At 44.4% G+C, this 21547-nt stretch overlaps 3 protein-coding genes and 1 non-coding gene across 5 annotated transcripts; 3 read left to right on the top strand and 1 right to left on the bottom strand.

Annotated features, from left to right (window-relative positions):
- The first annotated feature begins 887 nt into the window (after positions 1 to 887).
- LOC125510017 (transcription factor 25-like) lies at positions 888 to 5074 on the top strand. Its single transcript, XM_048675106.1, has 4 exons — positions 888 to 1244; positions 1796 to 2337; positions 2964 to 3869; positions 4377 to 5074. Exons 1-4 carry the CDS (start codon positions 1056 to 1058, stop codon positions 4633 to 4635), a joined length of 1896 nt encoding a protein of 631 aa, XP_048531063.1. The 5' UTR covers positions 888 to 1055; the 3' UTR covers positions 4636 to 5074.
- Positions 5075 to 7365: 2291 nt separating this feature from the next.
- On the top strand, positions 7366 to 14705 carry LOC125510016 (ATPase family AAA domain-containing protein At1g05910). Of its 2 annotated transcripts, XM_048675104.1 has the most exons (12): positions 7366 to 7533; positions 7918 to 8179; positions 9083 to 9187; positions 9308 to 11101; positions 11179 to 11367; positions 11464 to 11606; positions 12182 to 12424; positions 13100 to 13286; positions 13634 to 13699; positions 13790 to 14036; positions 14129 to 14473; positions 14563 to 14705. In XM_048675104.1, exons 2-12 carry the CDS (start codon positions 7967 to 7969, stop codon positions 14658 to 14660), a joined length of 3630 nt encoding a protein of 1209 aa, XP_048531061.1. In that variant the 5' UTR covers positions 7366 to 7533; positions 7918 to 7966; the 3' UTR covers positions 14661 to 14705. The 2 variants fall into 2 exon arrangements, with proteins under 2 accessions (XP_048531061.1, XP_048531060.1); XM_048675103.1 differs by having other exon boundaries at positions 7367 to 7533; positions 14129 to 14705.
- A 2895-nt stretch (positions 14706 to 17600) lies between these two features.
- TRNAP-UGG lies at positions 17601 to 17672 on the top strand. Its single transcript has one exon. It is a non-coding gene; the product is annotated as a tRNA-Pro (tRNA).
- Positions 17673 to 19696: 2024 nt separating this feature from the next.
- LOC125556391 (flotillin-like protein 2) lies at positions 19697 to 21314 on the bottom strand. Its single transcript, XM_048719137.1, has 2 exons — positions 20349 to 21314; positions 19697 to 20264 (listed from the first exon to the last, which is right to left on the bottom strand). Exons 1-2 carry the CDS (start codon positions 21312 to 21314, stop codon positions 19752 to 19754), a joined length of 1479 nt encoding a protein of 492 aa, XP_048575094.1. The 3' UTR covers positions 19697 to 19751.
- Positions 21315 to 21547: the final 233 nt, after the last annotated feature.

The raw sequence follows: 21547 nt of genomic DNA, 5'->3' as shown, positions 1-21547 counted from the left end.
CTTATCGGATAAACCAATGAAAACATCGTCTGGTTCAAAAGTCGATTTGATGCTAGTGAAGAAATCGAAGAGATCATTTGAGTGAAATTGATCCGTCACCCTTAGGTGGACACTAAGGATTGATGGTGAAAGTCGATCTTATATATGAATGTATAAATATCGAAGGAAGGATAAGTAGGCAACACAAGAACCTTGCGAAACAAATCCAATGGAGTTGTGAGTTCAAGACACATGATGTGCCCAGGTCTAGATCCGCAATACAGGTGGAAAGCTCTACCTCATGCCTTATGAATTTTATTCGCTCGAGGGAATACAATGATGAGTATATTCTATGGTGACGGTGCTCCTCAAGATCAATGTGACGGTCATATGTGTCTCCGACACGGTATGGTTTTTGTTGTTGTGGCTTCTGATGGATTTTGGTTGATCATATGTTGTTATAAGTGAGATTTTATCCACATCACACATCATATTTGGAACCTCACATCCCAACACCGTTCCTTTCTCATATCACAAATCTATTTTTTATGTGAATTGAGCATAACTTGGATGGCTATATTTCTTATGGAAAAATTTGCCCAGCAAGGCTCAAGTCCTAAACTTGGCATAAAGTGAAAGCATTTTCCTCGATTTATTTCAGATGATGCATGTGTACAAGTGTTTAAGTCTGTACCGTGTTTCTAAGGAAAAATGTCCATTGTCCAAAATTTCAAATCCGGTCTTAGAAAAAAAAATCAAATGCAAATGCAACCGACGGAAGCGAATAGTAGGATCAGAAGAATTCCAATTCCGTCGGGAGAAAAAGAAAAGAAGAACACGTACGCAATAATAACGCAAACAAAACTCTTTCCAGAAGCACCCCTCCGGGCTTCCGAAATCGCAATCTGCCCTCTCCCGAACCCTGCAAAGGGCAGCAAAACACTCGTCGTCCTCGTCGCCATCTCGAATCCCCTCTCGTCCTTTCGCTTGGCGACCGACCCCGCCGCCCGGCCCGGCCCGCCGCAAAGCCCAAACCCTAACCCTCGCTTCAGCTCGCCCCCGCCGCAGCCGTCGACATGTCCGGCAGGCTGGTCCGGCGGGTCCTCCAGGAGAGGGAGGCCTCCCCGCAGGACCCCGCCGAGGACGCCCTCGTGGTGGTGCAGGAGGAAGAGGAGGAGGAGGAGGCGGGCTCCCCTACCCGCGTCGCCGCCAGGAACCCCTTCGACCTCCTCGACGACGACGACGACGAGCCAGAAGAGGACAAGGTCCCTTCCTCCCCCCGTTCCACTCGTCGCTAGGGTTTAATTAGATTGTAAACTGTTGCTTATCTGCGCTCGTGTTGCCATGTGTTATCCCGTGCCAGTGATAAATAAATTGGTAGATTGCGAGTAAAGGCGAGGCGATCCTTGTGGTTGTGCGAGAACTTTGAGATGCGATGATGATTAGTGTCGGGGAAGATGCCTAATCTGTGTTACTTATCGTGTAAAATCATTTGCAGTGGATTGTTGTTGCTATTGGTCAATACTTTTGACCACGCTTGAACTGCCACTTGTATACCCTTCTGGATGGAGCAGGCTGTACTAGGATGTAATCTGATATCCGTTTGTTGATTGAGAGTTAGTCGTGTGTTTGCTTGCCTCAAGTCGTGTCTAGAATCATGATGATAAGGTGAAACACATGAAGATAGCATATTTACAGTTCTTAGTTATCTAGATCCTGTGATGTAGCACTACCTCATTCATGCCTAGTCGAATTATGTATTAGTCATGGTTGATGAATTGATTTTAATCTTATGTATGTGCTTACTCCACTGCAGGAAGATGAAGTGCATACTGATCAAACTGCGAGTTATACAGAACAGAAACAATATGTGAAAAAGAAGCCTAACGGCGCTGTTCCTGAAACAAACAAGAAATCAAAGAAGAAGAAGAAAAAGGGCAAGGCGGAACCACCAGCCTCGGCGAAGTCGAGGGATGAGAAATCACTGGACTCAATTCTGGAAGATCTAGCTATTGAAAAGAGGCCCATGCAAAAAAGTGTTCATCAAAATGACAGAGCAACTGGGAAGGAGATTGAGACAATTGAAATGACTGCTGGGACATCCTCAGTTCTTGCAATTGATCCCAAACATCTCAAGGCTGAAAATGAGATGAGGCGCATTTTTGGATCAAAGGTAGTTGATTCACTTGAAAACCAGCGGAATATGCCTGGCACTTCAAGGCAAGTGCGTGGTGTTAGGCGTGCTGGCCTTAATCCTAGAAGAACCCTACTTGTATCTCCACCTGGCTTCTGGCCAGCATGGGATAAGTCAATGTCAATGGATCTTGTTGAGACAAAGGGAAGTTTGAATTATTTCAGGTGAGGGTATATCCTTTTCTTTGCAGTGTGCATGGTGATATGGTATACATTTGTATGTCAAACAGTTTCAGTACTATGTAGTTTCTTGATGAGATGTTCGGAGAACAATCTGTTTCTTGATTCATCCATAGCCAGTAGTCAAGTTTGATTGAACACGGAGAAGAAAATTATTCTTCTAAGCTCTTTGGTTGAGATGCTTTTTTCCATAATTAGTGGTCGGGTTTCTTTGAACATGCGAGTAGACAATTCTTTGGAGGGCTATATATACGTTTCATGCAAAGGTTAATCGCTCCACAGCATTTACACACTGATCTCTTGGTAATAGGACTTTTAAGGACACCAGTCTGTCAGAGCATGATTATTCTAACTTCTGGCTCGAGCTGCTAGTGCATTCGCTGTGATTATGCATGTTTTGGATTGTTTGGCTTGGCATAATTTTGGCACGTCACTAATTTATTTGGGTACAGTGTACACTGCTTGTGCTTACCATTGTGTTCATTGTATGTTCTTCGTGTAGGAAGCTTAAGTAGTTCTACAGGTGTAGTAAAATTTCAAAAGTAGTTTAGCAGAGATCTGTTCTAGAGTTCATAACTTCTGTAAATGACCATGCTGTTTAATGCTTGCAGGTACGTATATGATCCTTCTGTCAGCCATGTGCAGGAATTGTTTGAAGCTGCCAAGTCAGCCAATGACCTCAATGCCATTGCTGCTATATTAGCAAAATACCCCTACCATCCAGACTCGCTATTGACATTTGCTGATCTGTTCAAATATTCTGGAGAACATCAATCATCAGCAGACGCTGTTGAGAAGTGTCTATTTGCACTAGAGTGTGCTTGGCATCCACTATTTAATCCACTGCAGGGCAACTATCAGTTGAAATACAGCCATGACTTAAACAAGCCATTTTTTACAGCCCTTTTCTGTCACATGAAAAATCTGGATAGGCGTGGTTGTCACCGTTCAGCTTTAGAGGCCTGCAAGTTTCTTTTGTCATTGGATTCTGATGACCCAAAGGGTGCTCTGTTTTGCATTGATTACTTTGCTCTAAGATCGCAGCAGTACAAATGGTTGGAACAGTTTGCTGAAGAGTACCAGTGTGATAACTCCCTCTGGCTGTTTCCTAATTTCTCCTTTTCTCTAGCCATTGCACGGTTTTATCTTGAACGTGATGCTGAGGATGTTTCTGATCATGCTGACAAGTCAACAGCTGTTGATCTCATGAAGCAAGCATTGATGCTTCATCCTCTGGTGCTTTCTAAGATTGTTGACAAGGCTCCTTTGAAGGACTCTTCATGGACCCAAATACTCAAGAATGCGTTCTTTGGATCAGCAAAGCCAGGAAGCCCTTCACTTGAGCATGTGATTAACATATATGTTGAGCGTCATTATATCATGTGGAGGTTCCCGGAACTTCAGAACTTACTCAAAGAAGCTGCTCTTCTGGTGATTGAATCACTAAAGCACGACAGCAGAGAAGCCCAGGACTGGGCATGTGTTATGAAAGAGGCATTCTCTTCAGAAAAGAATGAGTAAGTTGCTCCAAAATGTTGACACCTCAGTTGAATCCTGCCTATCCTATTCTTTGATCATGTCTTTCATTCTTTTCAATCAGTACTTTTTGATTGGTTTGTGGCTATTTCTTCCTTTTAAGTTGCCAACACCTGAAGCTTGGTTTAGTTTAAACTATGAACCAACCAGTTTACCTTTTATGAAGTAGCAATTATCGGTGTAGATTTTGTATAGGTTCTGTAGAACTTAAACATTTAATGTTTAGCTTACTGACTCCCATCTCAACTTATCAGTAGTGTTTGGATCTGTGTTGTTAGTTGTGTATGGTACTTACATGAAAGTGACTAAAGATATGCAGTTTGTGCCACTTATACTCGAGAGAAAGATAGTTTGGTTTTGGCAGCAATTCTATTCTAATTCATTGCAGATTTATTGATCTAAGTAACATTATATGCTCTGGATTTTCATTCTTGGCTCCCCAGACTATCTTGAAGAGATATTTTGATAACTTGTGTCCCACTTTGCAGGTACTCTCATCTGCTTGTTTCAGACTTCTCTGATACAACACCATCGCTCCCTCCTGAAGAACTGCGGCCATTTATGGTTGGTCCAGGAATGGCGCATGATATGCCGCCTGTTGAACAAGAAGCTGGGCCTGAGAGAATACATGCCCCTCTTGAAGTTGCTGGGCACAACGCTTTGAGGGTCTTCCTGGAATCACTGCTCCCATGGGTCAACTACGGGGACAACCGTCACGGCGGAAATGGTCAACACGATGATGATTGAGCTGTCGCAAGCATGAAATGACATATGGTCATGGTTAAGCTCACATGGCCAACCGGAATCAGTGATCCTCCCCTGTGTCTGCGATGCTTAAGAAAAGCTGCTGTTAATCGCTTGCGAATGCCCTAGTTATTTTTCATGGCCTTGGCAAAGGTTATACATGTATAGCTGATCCGGTAAATCGCTGAATATTTGCATGCCAGTTTTGGGCCCAGAGATTAGAGTCCATGTACCATCATTACTAGAGTTGATATGCCAAGTTCTGTAACTGGCCCGTTAGGTCAGGCTTCATTTGTCCTTAGCGCACTGCAAAATACTTTGGAGCAACATCATAGATAAATTCGCAATCCGCCCTACATTCAGCAGTTGGCTGTTCCTCCTTGAAATCTCTCCTTGTACTTGGAAGAGAAATACTCCAGTTTGGAATATTTGCATGCCAGTATATGCTTCGGTGTTCCTTTTTCTTTTTTTTGTTATATATGCGAGTACTATGCAACTTCACTATCATTCTGTTTTGCCCATCATGCTATAGCCACTTTCCCCACTGGGAACGCATGCTTGTCAGGAATTGAACTATTTTGGCTCTAAATTTAGGTTTTCAAGCATGCGGCATGCACAATGCAGATCCATTCAGATTCTTTCCCAGACGCAGGCCTGAACAAGGAAGCGTGGAAAGGCAAAAAGGATACCGCACGAGTGCTTGTTTTTGGGGAGCAAGTACAACAACCTGGCCGTTTCCTGATCTGGTGGTTTCCTGACCTCAGCCACAGTTTGTTTGTCGCATCGCCTGGATGTGGCCGTGCGTGCCGTACCTGATCCCCTGTCACATCCAGTTTTATGTACGGCTATATGCCGTGCCCATCATATGTCGTGCAAAAGCTCCAGTGCGTTGCAGTTTATTCAGTGGACCTTTTTTTCATGTACTGTTACTTTGTACTCGTACTAAACCAGCGACAGGTAATACGGATCAGAGGGAGTAATTTATATGCCTTTGTTTACTTGAGATAAAATTTATCCTGCCATCGTGAAAATAAGTTCTCCAAGTGTGCCTAACTATGGTTATAAAGCTATTTAATTCCCTGCAAAAAAAGCTGTTTAATTGTGCTTCCATAAAAACTGTTTAATTGTGCCACTCGTACCGTACTATGTGCGATAAACAAACTTTACTGCATCACTTGTATCGGGAAATCACAAGGCAAAACAGCTAAACCTAAACAATTGCACCATGGACATTTTTATATGTTGGTGTGCTATCAGTATTACGTAAATCGGATTGGTACAGTTTACGAAAGGTATAAGCATATTTTGATTGATGGGAAAAAGGATAAAGTCAATTTATAATTTCAGTATAATAGGGAGGCTTCCTTACTGGAGCTAGACTTTTTTTACGCGAGCCATACAATCCTTTATTCGGTTCATTGATGGAAGTAGATATCAAAATGACCAGCGTGGCCACAGTTCCAAATCCACATTGTTTACCCAAGGCAAGAGAGATGGGTAAGAAAGACCCCTGGCCATACTGTGATTGTATGCACTATTACTCCATGCAAGTAATTTTCTCTAACTACTGTGATTTATTCTAATTTGATGTGGCAAGGTTGAAGGTTCCATTAGTTATTCAAACAGTATAAAATACTCCATCTGTCCCATAATATAAAAACATTTTTAATACTAGTATAGTGTCAAAAATGCTTTTATATTATGAGACTGAGGGAGTACCAAATAATACGTTGTCGATGCATTCACACTCATTTTTAAAATGACAAAATTATCACTTTTTTTTACGTGTGCCATCTGTTTGTAAACTTCTCTGCACGAGTGACATTTATCTTTAACGACCGTGTCCAATTATGAATGTCACGAAGTTAGAGAGAGAAAACAATACTACATGATTGTCAAGATGCAAGAGTGGAGTGTGAGTTGTAGGTTGTGTTCGTTGCTATTCCGGTTGTGTGGTGGTGCAAACCTATCCGAGCAGAGCTCCTCTTGTAAGCTAGTTTTACCGATATTTTTTGTACCGCATGTACTATAGTGATTTTATTGTCGCACGGTATTGAAATTTCTACACTCCACGTAATTATATAGATGCCTTTCCTATAAGAGAAATGTTTTTGTTAACACGGTACTATCGAAGTCGCTCACATACACGAATATACACTCACCCCTATGAACACACGCACGCACATCTTACCCCTATGAGTATTTCTTGGAGACTGAACCAGTATAACATTTTTAGATTTTACGAAGTCGCCATAGAGGCCTCGCAGTCGACGGGAACGTCTCCTCTCACTGAACAAACATCACCGTAAGCATAAAAAAAATCTAGGATTGGTTCGCTCTAGGAGAAATGTTTTGAGTGTGATTTTTGAGAGGGTTTGAAGGAATATTCCGTGTGGCGAGAGGGTTTAGAGAATCCTGAGCTAGGTCGGGGCAGACAAGAGAAGCGACGCAGTACCTGCTCCTCCAACGGTACACCAGCGCATTATATACCTCCCATTAATCCCGGAAATCCCCTCCCCACCGTCCGATCCACATGGAACGGCGACCAAAATCCCCCATTACAATTCCGTAGCCCATCCAATCCCAGAAATACGCCACCCTCAGCCCGCTGCAACCGGGTCCCACGCGACGCCGACGCCCACATGTCAGTGACCCCACCCGCACCAACCCCATGTGAACGCCGCGACGGACGCGCACCTCCATCACGTGCCCGGCGCGTGCGGAAGAGAGGGAGGAGAGGTGAGGAAAGGAAGGAAACCCTCGCGTCGTCCCCTCCGCTCCGAAACCCCCGACGCCAAGGAAACCCTCGCGAGCCCGCAGCCGCCTCCGCCCCCGCCCCCGCCGCCGCCCGAATCCGGCCGGTGCCAGCGGCCCCGGACCCCCGCCGCTCCAGCCCCCGAGGTCAGCTCCCGACGCCGCTCGCCCCCGGTGTTTTCCTTTTGCTCTGCGCGTCCTGGCGGCTCATTTTGGGGGGGTTTAGCCTGGGTTTCTGGCGCGGGCCGCCGTGTCGCTCGCCGCGCGCGGGTTCGCCGGAGGCGTGGTCGCCCGATCGGTGCCTGGCGGGGTGGATTCGGGGGCGGTTTCTCTCGTCGTGGTTTGAATTTGCGATGTGTATTTTGGGGGATTTGTGGTTCGGCGGGGTACGCAGCGGGCTCCATTTCGTAATGCACGAGTAGTGAATTGCTATTGCCTGGCATGTCACATGCATGCGTGTTAGGTTGGTGGATTTGAGGCTAGGGTTTGGGGGGATGGCTGAAACTGACAAGAGTGCTTGGCCTGATTCAGGGAGCAATGGGCAGCAGCAGCAGCAACAGTGCTTGACGAGGAGGGAGTTATGGCAGGAATGGCCGGGAAGGGGGACGAATCGGTTGCGCCCGTGAGGTCCAGCGACCGGCTGCGGCAGCGGCCCAAGTACTACGGGCGGGGATACCTGTACTACTCGCCCAACATGCGCAACAAGATGAACTCCAACAAGAAGCGGACGGCTGCATCGCAGATCGCCAAGAAGCTGCTTCGCAAGCCAGCTGCACGGGAACCTCCTGCCGATGTAAGCAACTTTGTATGCTAGTTGTTTGGGATTTGCTTGTTTTTATCATTGAAAAGCATTCTTACCTGATATGCTGAAGATGTCATCTGGTGTACCGTGTCTTATGATACATTATTTTGACCAGCTGTTATTTGCATGTTAATGATTGGAGTTATTATCCATCCATCTGTTAATTTTAGCCGCAAGGAATGTCTTGGCTTCTATGGAGGCTTTGTTAGCACTATATCCCTGATTCTGCATCTTTTACTGGATTTTTACACTTCCCAGAATAAAATATGTCCATCAGTTAAATAGGAAACACAGACACTTTTCAAGCTATTATTAGTATAGGGACGTCTGGTTCATGTAACTTTATTGTATGAAACATGAGCGATTGACCACTTCCTGAAAGCTATCTCCTGAACATTGTACCTGGAATGCCTATATTTCTGTGTAGGATTGCTACATTATGCTCAGTACCTTGATTATAATAGTCCTCTTTATAGTCCATTGCAGCAAATCTGCGCCGTTCAACACTTTTCAAGCTATTATTAGTATAGGGACGTCTGGTTCATGTAACTTTATTGTATGAAACATGAGCGATTGACCACTTCCTGAAAGCTATCTCCTGAACATTGTACCTGGAATGCCTATATTTCTGTGTAGGATTGCTACATTATGCTCAGTACCTTGATTATAATAGTCCTCTTTATAGTCCATTGCAGCAAATCTGCGCCGTTCAACACTTTTCAAGCTATTATTAGTATAGGGACGTCTGGTTCATGTAACTTTATTGTATGAAACATGAGCGATTGACCACTTCCTGAAAGCTATCTCCTGAACATTGTACCTGGAATGCCTATATTTCTGTGTAGGATTGCTACATTATGCTCAGTACCTTGATTATAATAGCCCTCTTTATAGTCCATTGCAGCAAATCTGCGCCGTTCAACGCGGAAGCGAAGAATGTCCGTAACTCTGGAGGACTATGGCACAGATAGTTCCAGTATGGAAGATGATGACCTTATGGTGAGTTTCTAGAGTCCCAGTAATGACTGTAATTTTGGAAGCCTCACTGTTACCCAATTGGCATCTCTGTTTGCTGATTATTATTTGAACCAGCTCACATTTTCCCTTTCATGTTTTCAGAGACCCAGATATCGGTCTTCATCAAAGAGTAAAGGGGATGATCAAGTGTCGGCACGGCCGAAGCGCAAGAAAATGTCTAACTCTAACTCCATTCCCCGCCGTGAAGGTTTAAGGCCTAGAAGATCTCTGCGGGGACAAAGGCATCTTCCATACCAAGTTTCTGATGATGATCAGGAAAGTTCTGAAGAAGAACATGAACAAGATCAGAGAGAAAATGGCAATGAAATCGAAGAGGATGGTGCCAATGAAGAGGAGATTGATGGAGGTGATGAAGCTGAAGAAGATGGAGATGATGAAGACGGCGAGGAAGAGCAAGAAGTTAGGAGGAGATATGATCTAAGGGATCGTGCAGAAGTTCGTAGACCCTCCCCACAGAAGGAAGGGAAGCACAGACCACAATCTCCCCGCAGAGTACTTGTACAAGGAGTTGGTCCAAAGAACAGCAAGTATTTAAAAAAAGGTGGTTCACGCATGCATAAGCGCCCTCGTTTTTCAATGCCAGATGATTCAGATGATTCTCTTCTTGTGGATGAGCCGGATGAAGGTCCATCCATGCCATGGATGCGTAGTGGGAGAGGTGGTATGCCACCATGGCTTATGGGTGGATTGGACATGCATAATTCAGCAGCATGGGGTCTCAATGCTGGAGCATCTGGATGGGGTCATCAGGGTGATACTGGAGTCAGTACTTCATCACTTATGCCAGGGGCACAAACTGCTGGCCCAAGTTCCAAGGGAGGAGCTGATATTCAGCCTCTGCAGATTGATGAGAGTGTAAGTTTTAATGATATTGGAGGTTTGTCTGAGTACATTGATGCCTTAAAGGAAATGGTGTTCTTCCCTTTGCTGTATCCAGATTTTTTTGCAAACTATCACATAACTCCTCCTAGGGGAGTTCTTCTCTGTGGACCTCCTGGTACAGGGAAGACATTGATTGCCCGTGCATTAGCTTGTGCTGCCTCTAAAGCTGGCCAGAAGGTCAGCTTTTATATGCGAAAAGGAGCTGATGTTCTTAGTAAATGGGTTGGAGAGGCTGAAAGGCAGCTCAAGTTGCTTTTTGAGGAAGCTCAAAAGAATCAGCCTGCAATCATATTTTTTGATGAAATAGATGGCCTTGCCCCTGTGAGATCTAGCAAGCAAGAGCAGATTCACAATTCAATAGTCTCAACATTGCTTGCTTTGATGGACGGTCTTGATTCACGTGGACAAGTTGTTTTGATTGGAGCAACCAATCGGATTGATGCCATTGATGGGGCATTGCGTAGACCTGGCCGTTTTGATCGCGAGTTCTATTTTCCTTTACCTGGCTATGAGGCACGAGCTGAAATACTGGATATTCATACACGGAAATGGAAGGAACCCCCGCCAAAGGAGCTAAAGATGGAGCTTGCTGCGAGCTGTGTTGGGTATTGTGGTGCTGATTTGAAAGCATTATGTACTGAAGCTGCTATTCGAGCATTTAGGGAGAAATATCCTCAGGTTTACACAAGTGATGACAAGTTTGTCATTGATGTAGACTCGGTCAGGGTTGAGAGGAACCACTTCTTGGAAGCTATGTCTACAATAACTCCAGCTGCACATAGGGGATCAATTGTGCATTCAAGACCACTGTCACCGGTTATTGCTCCATGTTTGAAGAGACATCTTGAGAAGATAATGGAAAGGATTTCTGATATTTTTCCTTACCTTTCAGCATTGGATCTTAGCAAATACTCTACCCTTTCATATGGATCTTCCATCCCTCTTGTTTATAGGCCTCGCCTTTTGATGTGTGGCGTTGAGGGTGTTGGACTGGTAGGTTTTCTCTTTTATATGGATATGTTGTAAGTATATTGTGCCTTTTTTCTTACTAATGTGGTTTAGCTTAGCAGGATCATGTTGGGCCAGCTGTTTTGCATGAGCTTGAGAAATTTCCTGTGCACTCCTTGGGGCTGCCATCTCTTCTCTCTGATCCAAGTGCAAAGACACCTGAAGAAGCTCTTGTGCATATTTTTGGGGAAGCAAGGAGAACAACACCGTCCATACTCTACTTGCCACAGTTCCATCTTTGGTGGGATACGGTTAGTACCTAGTCATAACCTTTGGTGCTATGAAATGATTTTTGAGTAAATGCTGGCTCAGTTATGTAGCTAATTACTTGATTTTTAACGTTACAGGCACATGAACAGCTTAGGGCAGTGTTATTGACTCTTCTGAATGAATTGGCATCCAACCTTCCAGTATTGTTGCTAGGAACATCATCAGTGGCCTTTGATGATCTCGAAGAAGAGTGTGCTTCCATATTTTCTTCTCGTAATGTGTATGTTCCTGGAGGAATGTTAATTCTGTTTTGCCTGGTTGTTTTGACTTAGTTCTTGTCTTAGATACACACCATGTTGAACTTCTGTTTTCATTGGTTTAGGCAACATATTACTGCTTGATTGTTCAGTTTTTTAACTTTTTCGAGCTCTGTAAATGCTTGAATTATGTCCTAGTATCACATTGTTATCCATTCACCAAAAAGCATGGAACAGTATCCTTTGCGTGGGCAAGGGGGTATGTTTACTAATAGGTCATTGACTGGAACAAGTTCTTTTCCTTTTTTTTTGTTGGCATGCTTTCTAAGTTTAGGTTACTGTATAGCACTTAATCGTTCGATCAAGTGTTGGCTGCTTCACGTACCCTTCGCATGGGCAAGGGGTGTGTTTATTAATAGGCCCATTGACGGGAACAAGATTTGTTCTTTTTTGTTTGTTTGTTTGTTGACATGCTTGCTAAGTTCAGTTTGCTGTATATCACTTTATTGCTGGATCAGTGTTGCATGCTTCACATCAAGTTCAGTGCATTTTCTCCTACTTGTCTTATTTTTCACTAACAAAATCTTCTATTTGATAGATATCAAGTGGATCGACCAAGTGATGATGATAGATTAAGATACTTCAGTATACTGTTTGAGTCACTGCTCTCACTTCAAATGGAAGATTCAAGAAGCAAGTCAAAAGAGCAAAAGTCTATTGATCTTCCAAAAGCACCAAAGAAAGTAGATGGGCCTAAGGTTTCTGAGCTGAAAGCTAAGGCAGAAGCTGAGCAACACGCTGTTCGTCGGATGAGAATGTGTCTACGAGATATTTGTAACCGGTCTGCAATTTACTCCTTTACATTGTTGCATATATTTCTCGGTTTTTTTCGTTTGTTCCCAGTTCTCAGCAATTAACTATTGTAGGCAATATTAATACTTTAATATGTAACACTTCTGTTAGACAACATTGAAAAATTGCCTGACCATTCTTTAGCCAATCCCCAGTTCATGCTAATTCTGAATCTTGGGATCCATATTGAGTTGATTCAAAGAGTGCTAGCTAGCCTGACCTTTGCTTAGCAGTTTTGTTCGAGATGAATACTCAGTTCAGGTCATGTGGTGACACAAGATATTTCAAACTAAAAAGTTTGTGTGGTTCAGTACTGCTCCAGTAAAAAATGACCGGTTGATCGTAACTGGTGGCGAAAACTAAAAATTAAGCTAATATATGATATATATAATCTCTCTTCTATGCTGCTGATGATCTGAACATTGTGTTACATATGGAAGGTAACTGCAAAGTGAGCTAAGTTAGTGTTAGGCTGTCAGCTGTCATGTTAAATTTTGAACTTACGTAGGATGTTGTAGTAAGATGCTTGAATTTTTCAGTATATAAATTCTGAGACTTTATCTTCTGTTGCATATGCAAAAGGTCTCTAGTATCTTAGACAGGATTTGTTCACTTGTTATTCAAACCAGATGGAAATAATCAAGGTGCCACTTCATCTTTTCAGCATTCTATACAACAAAAGGTTCACTGCATTTCACTTCCCAGTATCAGAAGAGGAAGTACCTGACTATCGAACAATAGTTCACAACCCCATGGATATGGCTGCTGTCTTGCAGCGGGTGGACTCTGGACAGTACTTCTCTCAGGCAGCATTTTTGAAGGATATTAATCTTATAGTCACCAATGCAAAGGTTTGAGCTTTTCTTTTGGGGCATTTAGTTTTCCACTCATGTAACATATGTTCTGATCGTACATACATAGCAAGTACCTTGGAATCTGATAATAATCTTTATGATGATGGCAACTGATTTTTTCCCACTCATGTTACATATGTTTTGGTCATATTTTCATGGCAAGCACGGTACAATTCAATACTGATCTTTCTGATTATGGTAACTGAGAAATTGACCTAACCTCTGTAACGACTGTAGCAATAGTTTGTTGTGATCTTTCTGAAGATGCCAACTAAAACAATGACTGAAGTTTCGAGACCACTGTATCTGCAAGTTTGGTGCTAAATATTTTACTAATTTTGCAGACTTATAATGGCGACGATTACAATGGATCTAGGATCGTGAGCAGAGCATGTGAACTTCGAGATGTGGTATATTGTTTGTTCAATAGTTGTTGCTGTATTTGATTGTTGACTAGACCTCTATGTTTGTTTGTGTGACTAATGCTTATCTTTGGTCAGGTGCAAGGTATGTTGTCACAGATGGACCCATCGTTGGTATCCTTTTGTGATAAAATTGCTGCACAAGGGGGACCACTGCAGGCTATGGATGATGAGGATAGCTCCATTCTCCAAGCGCCGCCTGTTGTTCAGTTAGTTTCTGTTACTAGAACAAGTGCGAGGCTTCGTAATGTACAACCAGAAGTTGATCTGTCACGAAGTTATGAGGTGCTAAAGCGGCACAAGAAAAGCACTGAAAACGAACATGGTAATCCTCTATTCTTGACCCACTGTTGGGTTTGCAATCTTGCATATCAAGTGTGGTACAAAATAAATATATTGAACTGACCTTTGTTTCAGGCACCTCTGCCAAAGAATCGACAGCAAGAGACGGAACGTCTTCTGGCGATGTAGATCTGTCAAAGCCAACTTCCCCAGAGGAAGCTCCAAAAGGACCACATTCAAATGGCCCTTTGAAAGAAGCTGACAAAGCACCAGATGAAGCACCTCCAATTCTACCTGGTTCTCCTCCCGACCCAATGGAGACTGACAATGGCGAAGATTCTGCCATGCCTACCAGCGATGACACGCTTGAACAGCTGGAAGGCTTGAAACAGCGCTTCATGGAGCTCACCGTGGGCTACGGGGTGCCGCAGCTCGAGAGGCTCTACTCGCGGATAATGAAAGGCGCGATAGAGTTGACAGGTAAAGAAACCAACAAGGATCATAGACGGTTAGTTGTTAGGCATTTGTTGGCATTCGTTGAGAACAGCGACAATTTTTAACTCTAGCAGGAATAAGAGGTTTTACTGGTTTTCCCTGTGTACATTCTGTTGTCTGTTGGAGCAACAACCCCGAGGAGCTGTCCATGCCTCCTGATGTAGTGATGTAACAACATTTTCTGAAATGCTCGGTGGCATTACAACAGTTTTGTGTAGCAAGTTCTGTTCTGGTCTTTGAGGATTTGAATTTTCAGAACCGCCTTTTTTTATCTATACCAGCCATTTATTTCTCTATATTTTATTATTATTGTGGTTTGCAGCCTCAACTTTGACTTCAGTAAAGATGATCCATGCCACGTTTACCTCTCGTTCCAATTTGTATATCCAGTAGCAGACACCCGCCTGTATTTCGGTGTATTATTTCATTATTTCATCAAGAGGGGCGCTGATTATACTGAGTAGTTTACTTTGAAGAAAAAACAGGTTGAAATGTGGGCAGATATAACATGTGGAATGGTCACAAGTTGGGAACATGCAAAGCAATGGACACACGACCATACAAGATCACACTTAATGTAAGCAATGGACACACGACTACAAGATCACACTTAATGTTCAAAGACTTGAAATGAAACCGTAATCTAACATACCCTTTCCATCCTATGCGGGACTTAATAAGTCTTTCGATGTTGCCCTTGACCCAGGACATTTTTATAGAAAAAGCTCATCCGGGTGAGATCGTAGAAATTCACTCCTGACGGGAGCCGAAGCCCGGTCTGAAAGGTAACGCCACTGCGTCCTTGCCACTGAGCTACAACCCACTCAAGATTAATAATATATGAGATGTATGAACTTTGAAGAACATGCACCCTTTGCTAGCAGAACCCCAGACTGATGCAAAGCAATGGACACACGACCATACGACCATACAAGATCCACGTGTAATCTAACATCTCCTTCCATCCTATACAGGATCTAATAAGTCTTTCGATGTTGCCCTTGAGATCCATGCACCCAGGACATTTTTATAGAAGAAGCTCACCCGAGTGAGATCGCGAAAATTCACTCCCGACGGGAGTCGAACCCCAAGGTAACACCACTGCGTCCTTGCCACTAAGCTACATCCCACTCCTCAAGATTAATATTATACTACTCCCTCCATTTCACAATGTAGTGCTTACTCTATCCACGTGCTTCAACTTTGACCGTAAATTTAACTACCAAGACCAATTGCGGCGGGAGCAAAAATTATATCAGTGAATTCGTATTCGAAAGAAGTTTTCAATTATATAATTTTTTCTCCCGCCGCAGTTGGTCTCGTTAGTTAAATTTATGGTCAAAGTTGGACCTCAGGAAGCGCGGGCACACTATATTTTGAAATGAAGGGAGTAGTATGTATACACGTGCAATGCACGTCTTAACAGCAATGTTTCTATGATTCTATTAAAAGAAAAAATATAGTACTTTGCAATGAATTCAGAGCAAAAATAAATAATATCATGAATTATAAAGTGATGATTTTCTGCTAATAAAATCGGTATTGTAGTGCTCATTTACATTTCACTCGGCTGTGGCGAAAAACGCCCTAAGTAGTCCAGCCGAACACGCACTTCGATCAATCAATCGACCGGATCGATCAATTGTCCAAGGGCAAAACAATAGTTAACCACACCTACATGTATGGGCTACTGGGCTTGGGTCTTCTCTATATTTGGTGTAGTTGGTTCTATAAATATATTTTTATATGGACTAATGATGCAATTAGCTGCGGCCATTAGCCGATGTACAGTATACAGGCCGCTAAAAATGTTCACTTGTCTCCGCCCTTGTCTCGGCTCTTTGCCTGACGCACTGGCACATGCAACATGGCGAGAAGAGAGGAGATTTGAGGCGATTTTTCTAGAAACAAGCAGATGCAGCTGTGGGCTCCTGTTCATTACGAATCCTTTGTATTTCAACCGTTGGATTTATGAGACCAACGGCCAGGATTGATGCCGTTGTACAATTCAAAACTCATACACTATATAGTACTCCCTCTGTTTGTTTTTATAAGACGTTTCAGACAGCCTGCTCTATACTGTTTTGAACAGTGTCTGAATGTCTAAAACGTCTTATAAAAATAAACAAAGATAGTAGTACAGATGAGATGTATGAACCTAAGAAAATGGGAGACCGGTGTGAAACAAAGAATTAGGCCCTCGGTATAGTGCCATCATTATAGCATTCCTTGATACAAACTCTTCAATTAAATAATTCTTCAGAAGCAACCTTCTTCAAAACTGTCATTTTCATGCTTTCACTCAAAACTTATCTAGGAGCGCCTTTTTGAGGTCAAGTGATTTTTTAGCTAAAAACTTATCATGTACTCCCTCCGTTCGGAATTACTTGTTACAAAAATGGATGTATCTACAACTAAAATACATCTAGATACATTCATTTTTTGGACGAGTAATTCTAAACGGAGGGAGTACTATTGAAACAAAACATAGAAAAGGAAAAGAATGAAACAACCTTTGATTTATTTCGGAAGAAGATCATGGGGTGGGTAGCAGTGACGTGTGTCGGTCTGGTAGTCAGGTTGATTTTTTCTTTTGAGATTTTTTTTGAACCGAAAACCATAGAACAATCATTTTACGGTAAAATTATATATTAAAAAATATGTTCAAAAGAGTATGTTACAAGGAGTTCAACCAACTCCAGTTCTATGGAACCCAAACGGCAACATGGCAAGCTAATTCAGAAACTGGTCAGTCCAATTGACAAGCAGGGCTTTAAACTTATCCTTGATTCGATGTTGGAGTAGCAGTAGGTCTGTCTTGAGTCCCCTTCTCCACGCATGAATGGAAGGGGTCTGAGCTTTGAAGATTTTTCCATTGCGCTGCATCCAGATGTTTCAACAAAATTTTTTTTTTGAGGTGACAGGCAAGGTAGTCTTGTTGATGAATTGACGACCAAGCGCTGTGGGCCTCGCCTCCAAGCTCCAACTTCAGTCGATCCGCCTCGCGTGCTTCGCTTGAGAAATAAAACATCGTCCCACGCAGCTGTTGGACGGCAAGTAGCAAAATTAGTAGACACCTTAAATAGAGAACTAATTGTTAACATAATGACTTGGGTGTTTGGTCTAGTGGTATGATTCTCGCTTTGGGTGTGAGAGGTCGCGAGTTCGATTCTCGCAACGCCCCTATTTTCTCTTTCTTTTTTGTTTCGATCAACAATCAGTTTTTGTTTTGTTTTGAGTGGAGGTCATCGTTCAGATATACTCCCTCCGTTCCGAATTACTTGTGTTAGATTTGTCTAGATACAGAGATATCTAGCACTAAAATAAGTCTAGATACATCCGTATCTAGACAAATCCAAAATAAGTAATTTAGAATGGAGGGAGCACAAATAGAATGTACACACAGAGCAAATCAACTGAGGCCTGCAGTTGGACGACGATGTCCTAATGCAATTTCTTCGCAGGGAGGCAGCTTCTCTCACCGCTGTCCTGACTCCTGACTGCCTGTGGTTATGCTCATTCAGTTCTGAAACTTCTATCCCTACTAATTACGTGTAGCCTGAGTTTCACTCCCACTCTAGATTATTGTTAGGGGACTGGCTAGGTACCGGTCGCCTAAAATCCAAATTTGGGCCAATCGAATCATTCTATGCCCTCTATGATCTAACGCCCGCCAGCCATCTTTCTCCAACTATTTTTTTTTCTTTTCTGAAAAGCAGACTACACAACCGCCTATCTTGTTCTTCCTCCCGACGCCTTCTTCCCCATTGTCCCCACAGACCACCGGCCGGACTGCCAGCCACCACCGCATGCGGCCGGCGACGCTCCCGCCCCTCCCCCCCCTCAATCGCCGCCCACCGCTGTGCTTCTCGCCACCCCCGGCCATCCTCCTAGCCTCGACCATGACCATTTTTTTTCTGACAAACCTGCGCCACCCCCACACCCCTAAGGCCTTGTACAATGGGAGGTGCTTAGGGGAGGTGCTTAGAAAAATAAACCAGGCTTTCCTTAAGCATCGGTGCTTATTTGTATAAGGTAGACGCTTAACTAAGCGTCTCTTCTATAAAAATAGGCACCGGTGCTTCAGAAAAACTCGGTTTATTTTTCTAAGCACCTCTCTAAGCACCTTCCATTGTACAAGGCCTAATAAGATAGATAACGGGGGTCACTTGTCTCCCTAAGATAGACCTAGAGGGCTTCTCCGCCAAGCTCCGTTCTTTCAAAAATCGACCGATCCAAATTCTAAATTCAGGCGACTTACATATATCTATTGGGTATCTATTATGTTGCTGTTAAGTACTCGAATTACGGAATCTATATGCTAATCTTGATCAGTGCTGCATGTGTCACTACATGCTAATGGCCAAGAATCTTTTCCTTATCGGCAGCGATCAGATTTTTGTTTCATAGTATGTGTTTCGATTGTTGGGTTTCCCTTTCTCACTTCCTATTTCTTGAACTGGTGTTGTATTTTCGTTATGCTCGGTAATGAAAAGAGAGGTAACTCGGATTAAAAGTTCTGTTATATTAGATTTTTTTACTTTCTCCGTTCCATATTAATGACGCTCAAACGGTTAAGTATAGGAAGTAATAAAGAGTACTAAGCGCTAACACGACCTAAAAGGTAAACGAAACTGCTCCACACACAATACTTGTGCCTGATCTTTGCACGATGTGTAAACCCAGCGGCCGGTGCCCTTTTCAATCATATGCATGTTTGTCTGGATTTTTTTTTGCGGGGTCATGTTTGTCTGGATTTAATCATCATATGTGAATCGAGTGAATTTTGTCATGCACATATAGCATGACTCAAATGTAAAAGGATTATACGACGTCATCACGCATTACTGATCCTATTATTGGACCCTCATCCATATCGCTTGAAGATAGTTTGAGATACCCTTACTTATAGACTTTGAAGTTTGCTTTCCTATGTGAAATATTAAGTCTACTCTAGACAATGTGAAAAATCTGTTCAATTCATGATTGGAAGAAGAAATAACAACGTGAGTTCAATCTTTTCAGTTTATCTTTATTGCTAAATACCAACACGATCCAGACATGAAGCAGAAATAAACAAATGTATGTATCGAAAAAACGCAAAGCATGAAGCAAAAGCCAACAAACGTATGTACACGAAAAACGCTATCTGACATTAATGTGGCTCTAGTGTGACGACGAGGAATCAAAACCTTCTAAGGAACGGCGTACGATGTAGCGTCTAGACGTACTACGCCACAACGAGTGCGCAACACACCGGTGATCAGTTGGCAGCACCGTCCTTGGGCAGCGTACACATCCACGCCGGCGGCGACATCCCTGTCTGTTCGTGCACCGTCGACACAAGCGGCGGGAGCATCTTGTACACCCCGGCCACCTGCTGCAGCGCGCTGCCGGCGGCAGCCTCTCCGCCTGCGTCGCCACCGTTACTCCAGATACTGATCTTGGGCTGCATGCCGTTGACAGCTCCGGCGTTGATGCGAGCCATCTCCGTGTACATGCCGGAGTCGATCATGAGGTAGTCTCTGAGGGCGTGGTAGTTGCCGCCGAGCGCCTGGAGCATGGACGCCACGTACTCTGTCTTGGCCTTGCCCACCAGAGCCACCGACTCCGCCTCCTTCTGCTTAGCGTAGAGCTTGGCGTCCTCGGCCATCTTCTGCTCGAAGAACTTGGCGTCGGCCTGCGCCTTGCGCGCCTCCGCCGTTCTCATCTGCTCGAACAGCGCCGCCTCAGCTGCCTTCTGCCTGCTGTACAACAGCGCGTTTGAATCTTGAACCTACAATACATGCATGCACGACAATATATATGAGAATATTTGAGCACATGTATGGTATGGAACTATGGAATATGGATAATGTACCTGTGTGTCGTACTGCACGGTGGCCTTGCTGAGCTGTTCGGCCTTGAGCTTCTCAGTCTGGCGCATGGCGTTCTTAATCTCGACCTCCATCTGGAGCTCGGCCTCGCGGATGGCCACGGCCTTGGCTGCCTCAACCTCAGCCACCTTGGCCTGCTTGTCCCACCCGGCCTTCTTCATGGCGAGCTCCGCCTTGGCCGCGGCGATGTCTGCCTCCCTTGCATTCTCGAACACCTGCACCTCGGCCTTCACCTTGGCCTCCTCCTTTTGCCCCTGACCCATCTGCCGCACCGACAGCACCTTGGTCTCGGCGTCCACCTTGGCGGCGTTCTGCCGGGTCAGCCCCTCCCTCTCCTTGGCGCCCACCTCTCCCTTCATCCGGGCCTCGGCCACGTCCACCTTGGCCTGGTTCGCGGCGTCCTGCTGCGTCTTCTGGCCGAGGTAGGAGAAGTACTCGTGCCCCGGCACGTCCACCAGCTGCTTCACGTTGGCGTTGTAGATGAAGAGCCCGAACTGCTTGAGCTCCAGCTGTACCCTGTCGAACACCTTCTCCTTGAAGGTCTTTGTCCCCTTGAAGATCTCCTCCATGGTGAGCTCGGCGGCGAGCACGCGGGTCTCGCCCTCGATGACCCCCTTGACGAGGTCATGGACGTGGCTGGTGTTGTGATGCAGCGGGGCGATAAGCTTGGCGTAGAGCAGGAGCTGCGCCTGGAGCTCCTCCTTGTCCGCCTGCTCGTCGCCTATGGCGCTGATCTTGGGGCCGATGGTGAAGACGGCGGGGAGGATGAAGGGCAGCTTCTCGGCGCTCATGGCGTGCACCTCGAACTCGTAGTTGACCGGCGAGATGCAGAACTTCTTGCATTGCTGCCCGACGAACACCCACGCCTTCTTCGCGAGCTTCACGTCATCGATGCCCCACCCGGTGATGGCCAGGTACTCCGACGCGTCGGCGACATGAAAACTCGCCATATTCTGTCTCCTCGATCGGCGGATCTCGAGCTAGCTACTCAATCGATCTATCTATGACGAGAAGATAACCACGTTCCAAAAAAAGAGCCAATCTGTGGCCCATATATATAGGAGGAGTATAATCAGGACGGGAAGGTTGTTGCCTTGTCGTGGATAAAGAGTCCGCTCTACAACGAACTTGCTGGAAACCGGGAACCGAACGACTGGGACATCGTGTGGTTTCGTGAAAACCA

This window comes from Triticum urartu, chromosome 5 (assembly GCF_003073215.2).
Source record: "Triticum urartu cultivar G1812 chromosome 5, Tu2.1, whole genome shotgun sequence".
NCBI lineage: Eukaryota > Viridiplantae > Streptophyta > Magnoliopsida > Poales > Poaceae > Triticum > Triticum urartu.
Note: the sequence above shows the minus strand (reverse complement) of the source record. Positions and strands in the feature narration are given on the sequence as shown.

Excerpts from the sequence above, each read along its gene's own strand:
- LOC125510017 (XM_048675106.1), top strand. The coding sequence starts at position 1,056 with ATGTCCGGCAGGCTGGTCCGGCGGGTCCTCCAGGAGAGGGAGGCCTCC. Across the intron at positions 1,245-1,795 it reads ACGAGCCAGAAGAGGACAAG|GAAGATGAAGTGCATACTGA; the intron begins GTCCCTTCCTCC and ends ACTCCACTGCAG. Across the intron at positions 2,338-2,963 it reads GGAAGTTTGAATTATTTCAG|GTACGTATATGATCCTTCTG; the intron begins GTGAGGGTATAT and ends TAATGCTTGCAG.
- LOC125510016 (XM_048675104.1), top strand. The coding sequence starts at position 7,967 with ATGGCAGGAATGGCCGGGAAGGGGGACGAATCGGTTGCGCCCGTGAGG. Across the intron at positions 13,287-13,633 it reads TTATAGTCACCAATGCAAAG|ACTTATAATGGCGACGATTA; the intron begins GTTTGAGCTTTT and ends CTAATTTTGCAG. Across the intron at positions 14,474-14,562 it reads AGGCGCGATAGAGTTGACAG|GAATAAGAGGTTTTACTGGT; the intron begins GTAAAGAAACCA and ends TAACTCTAGCAG.
- LOC125556391 (XM_048719137.1), bottom strand. The coding sequence starts at position 21,314 with ATGGCGAGTTTTCATGTCGCCGACGCGTCGGAGTACCTGGCCATCACC. Across the intron at positions 20,265-20,348 it reads CCGTGCAGTACGACACACAG|GTTCAAGATTCAAACGCGCT; the intron begins GTACATTATCCA and ends CATGTATTGTAG.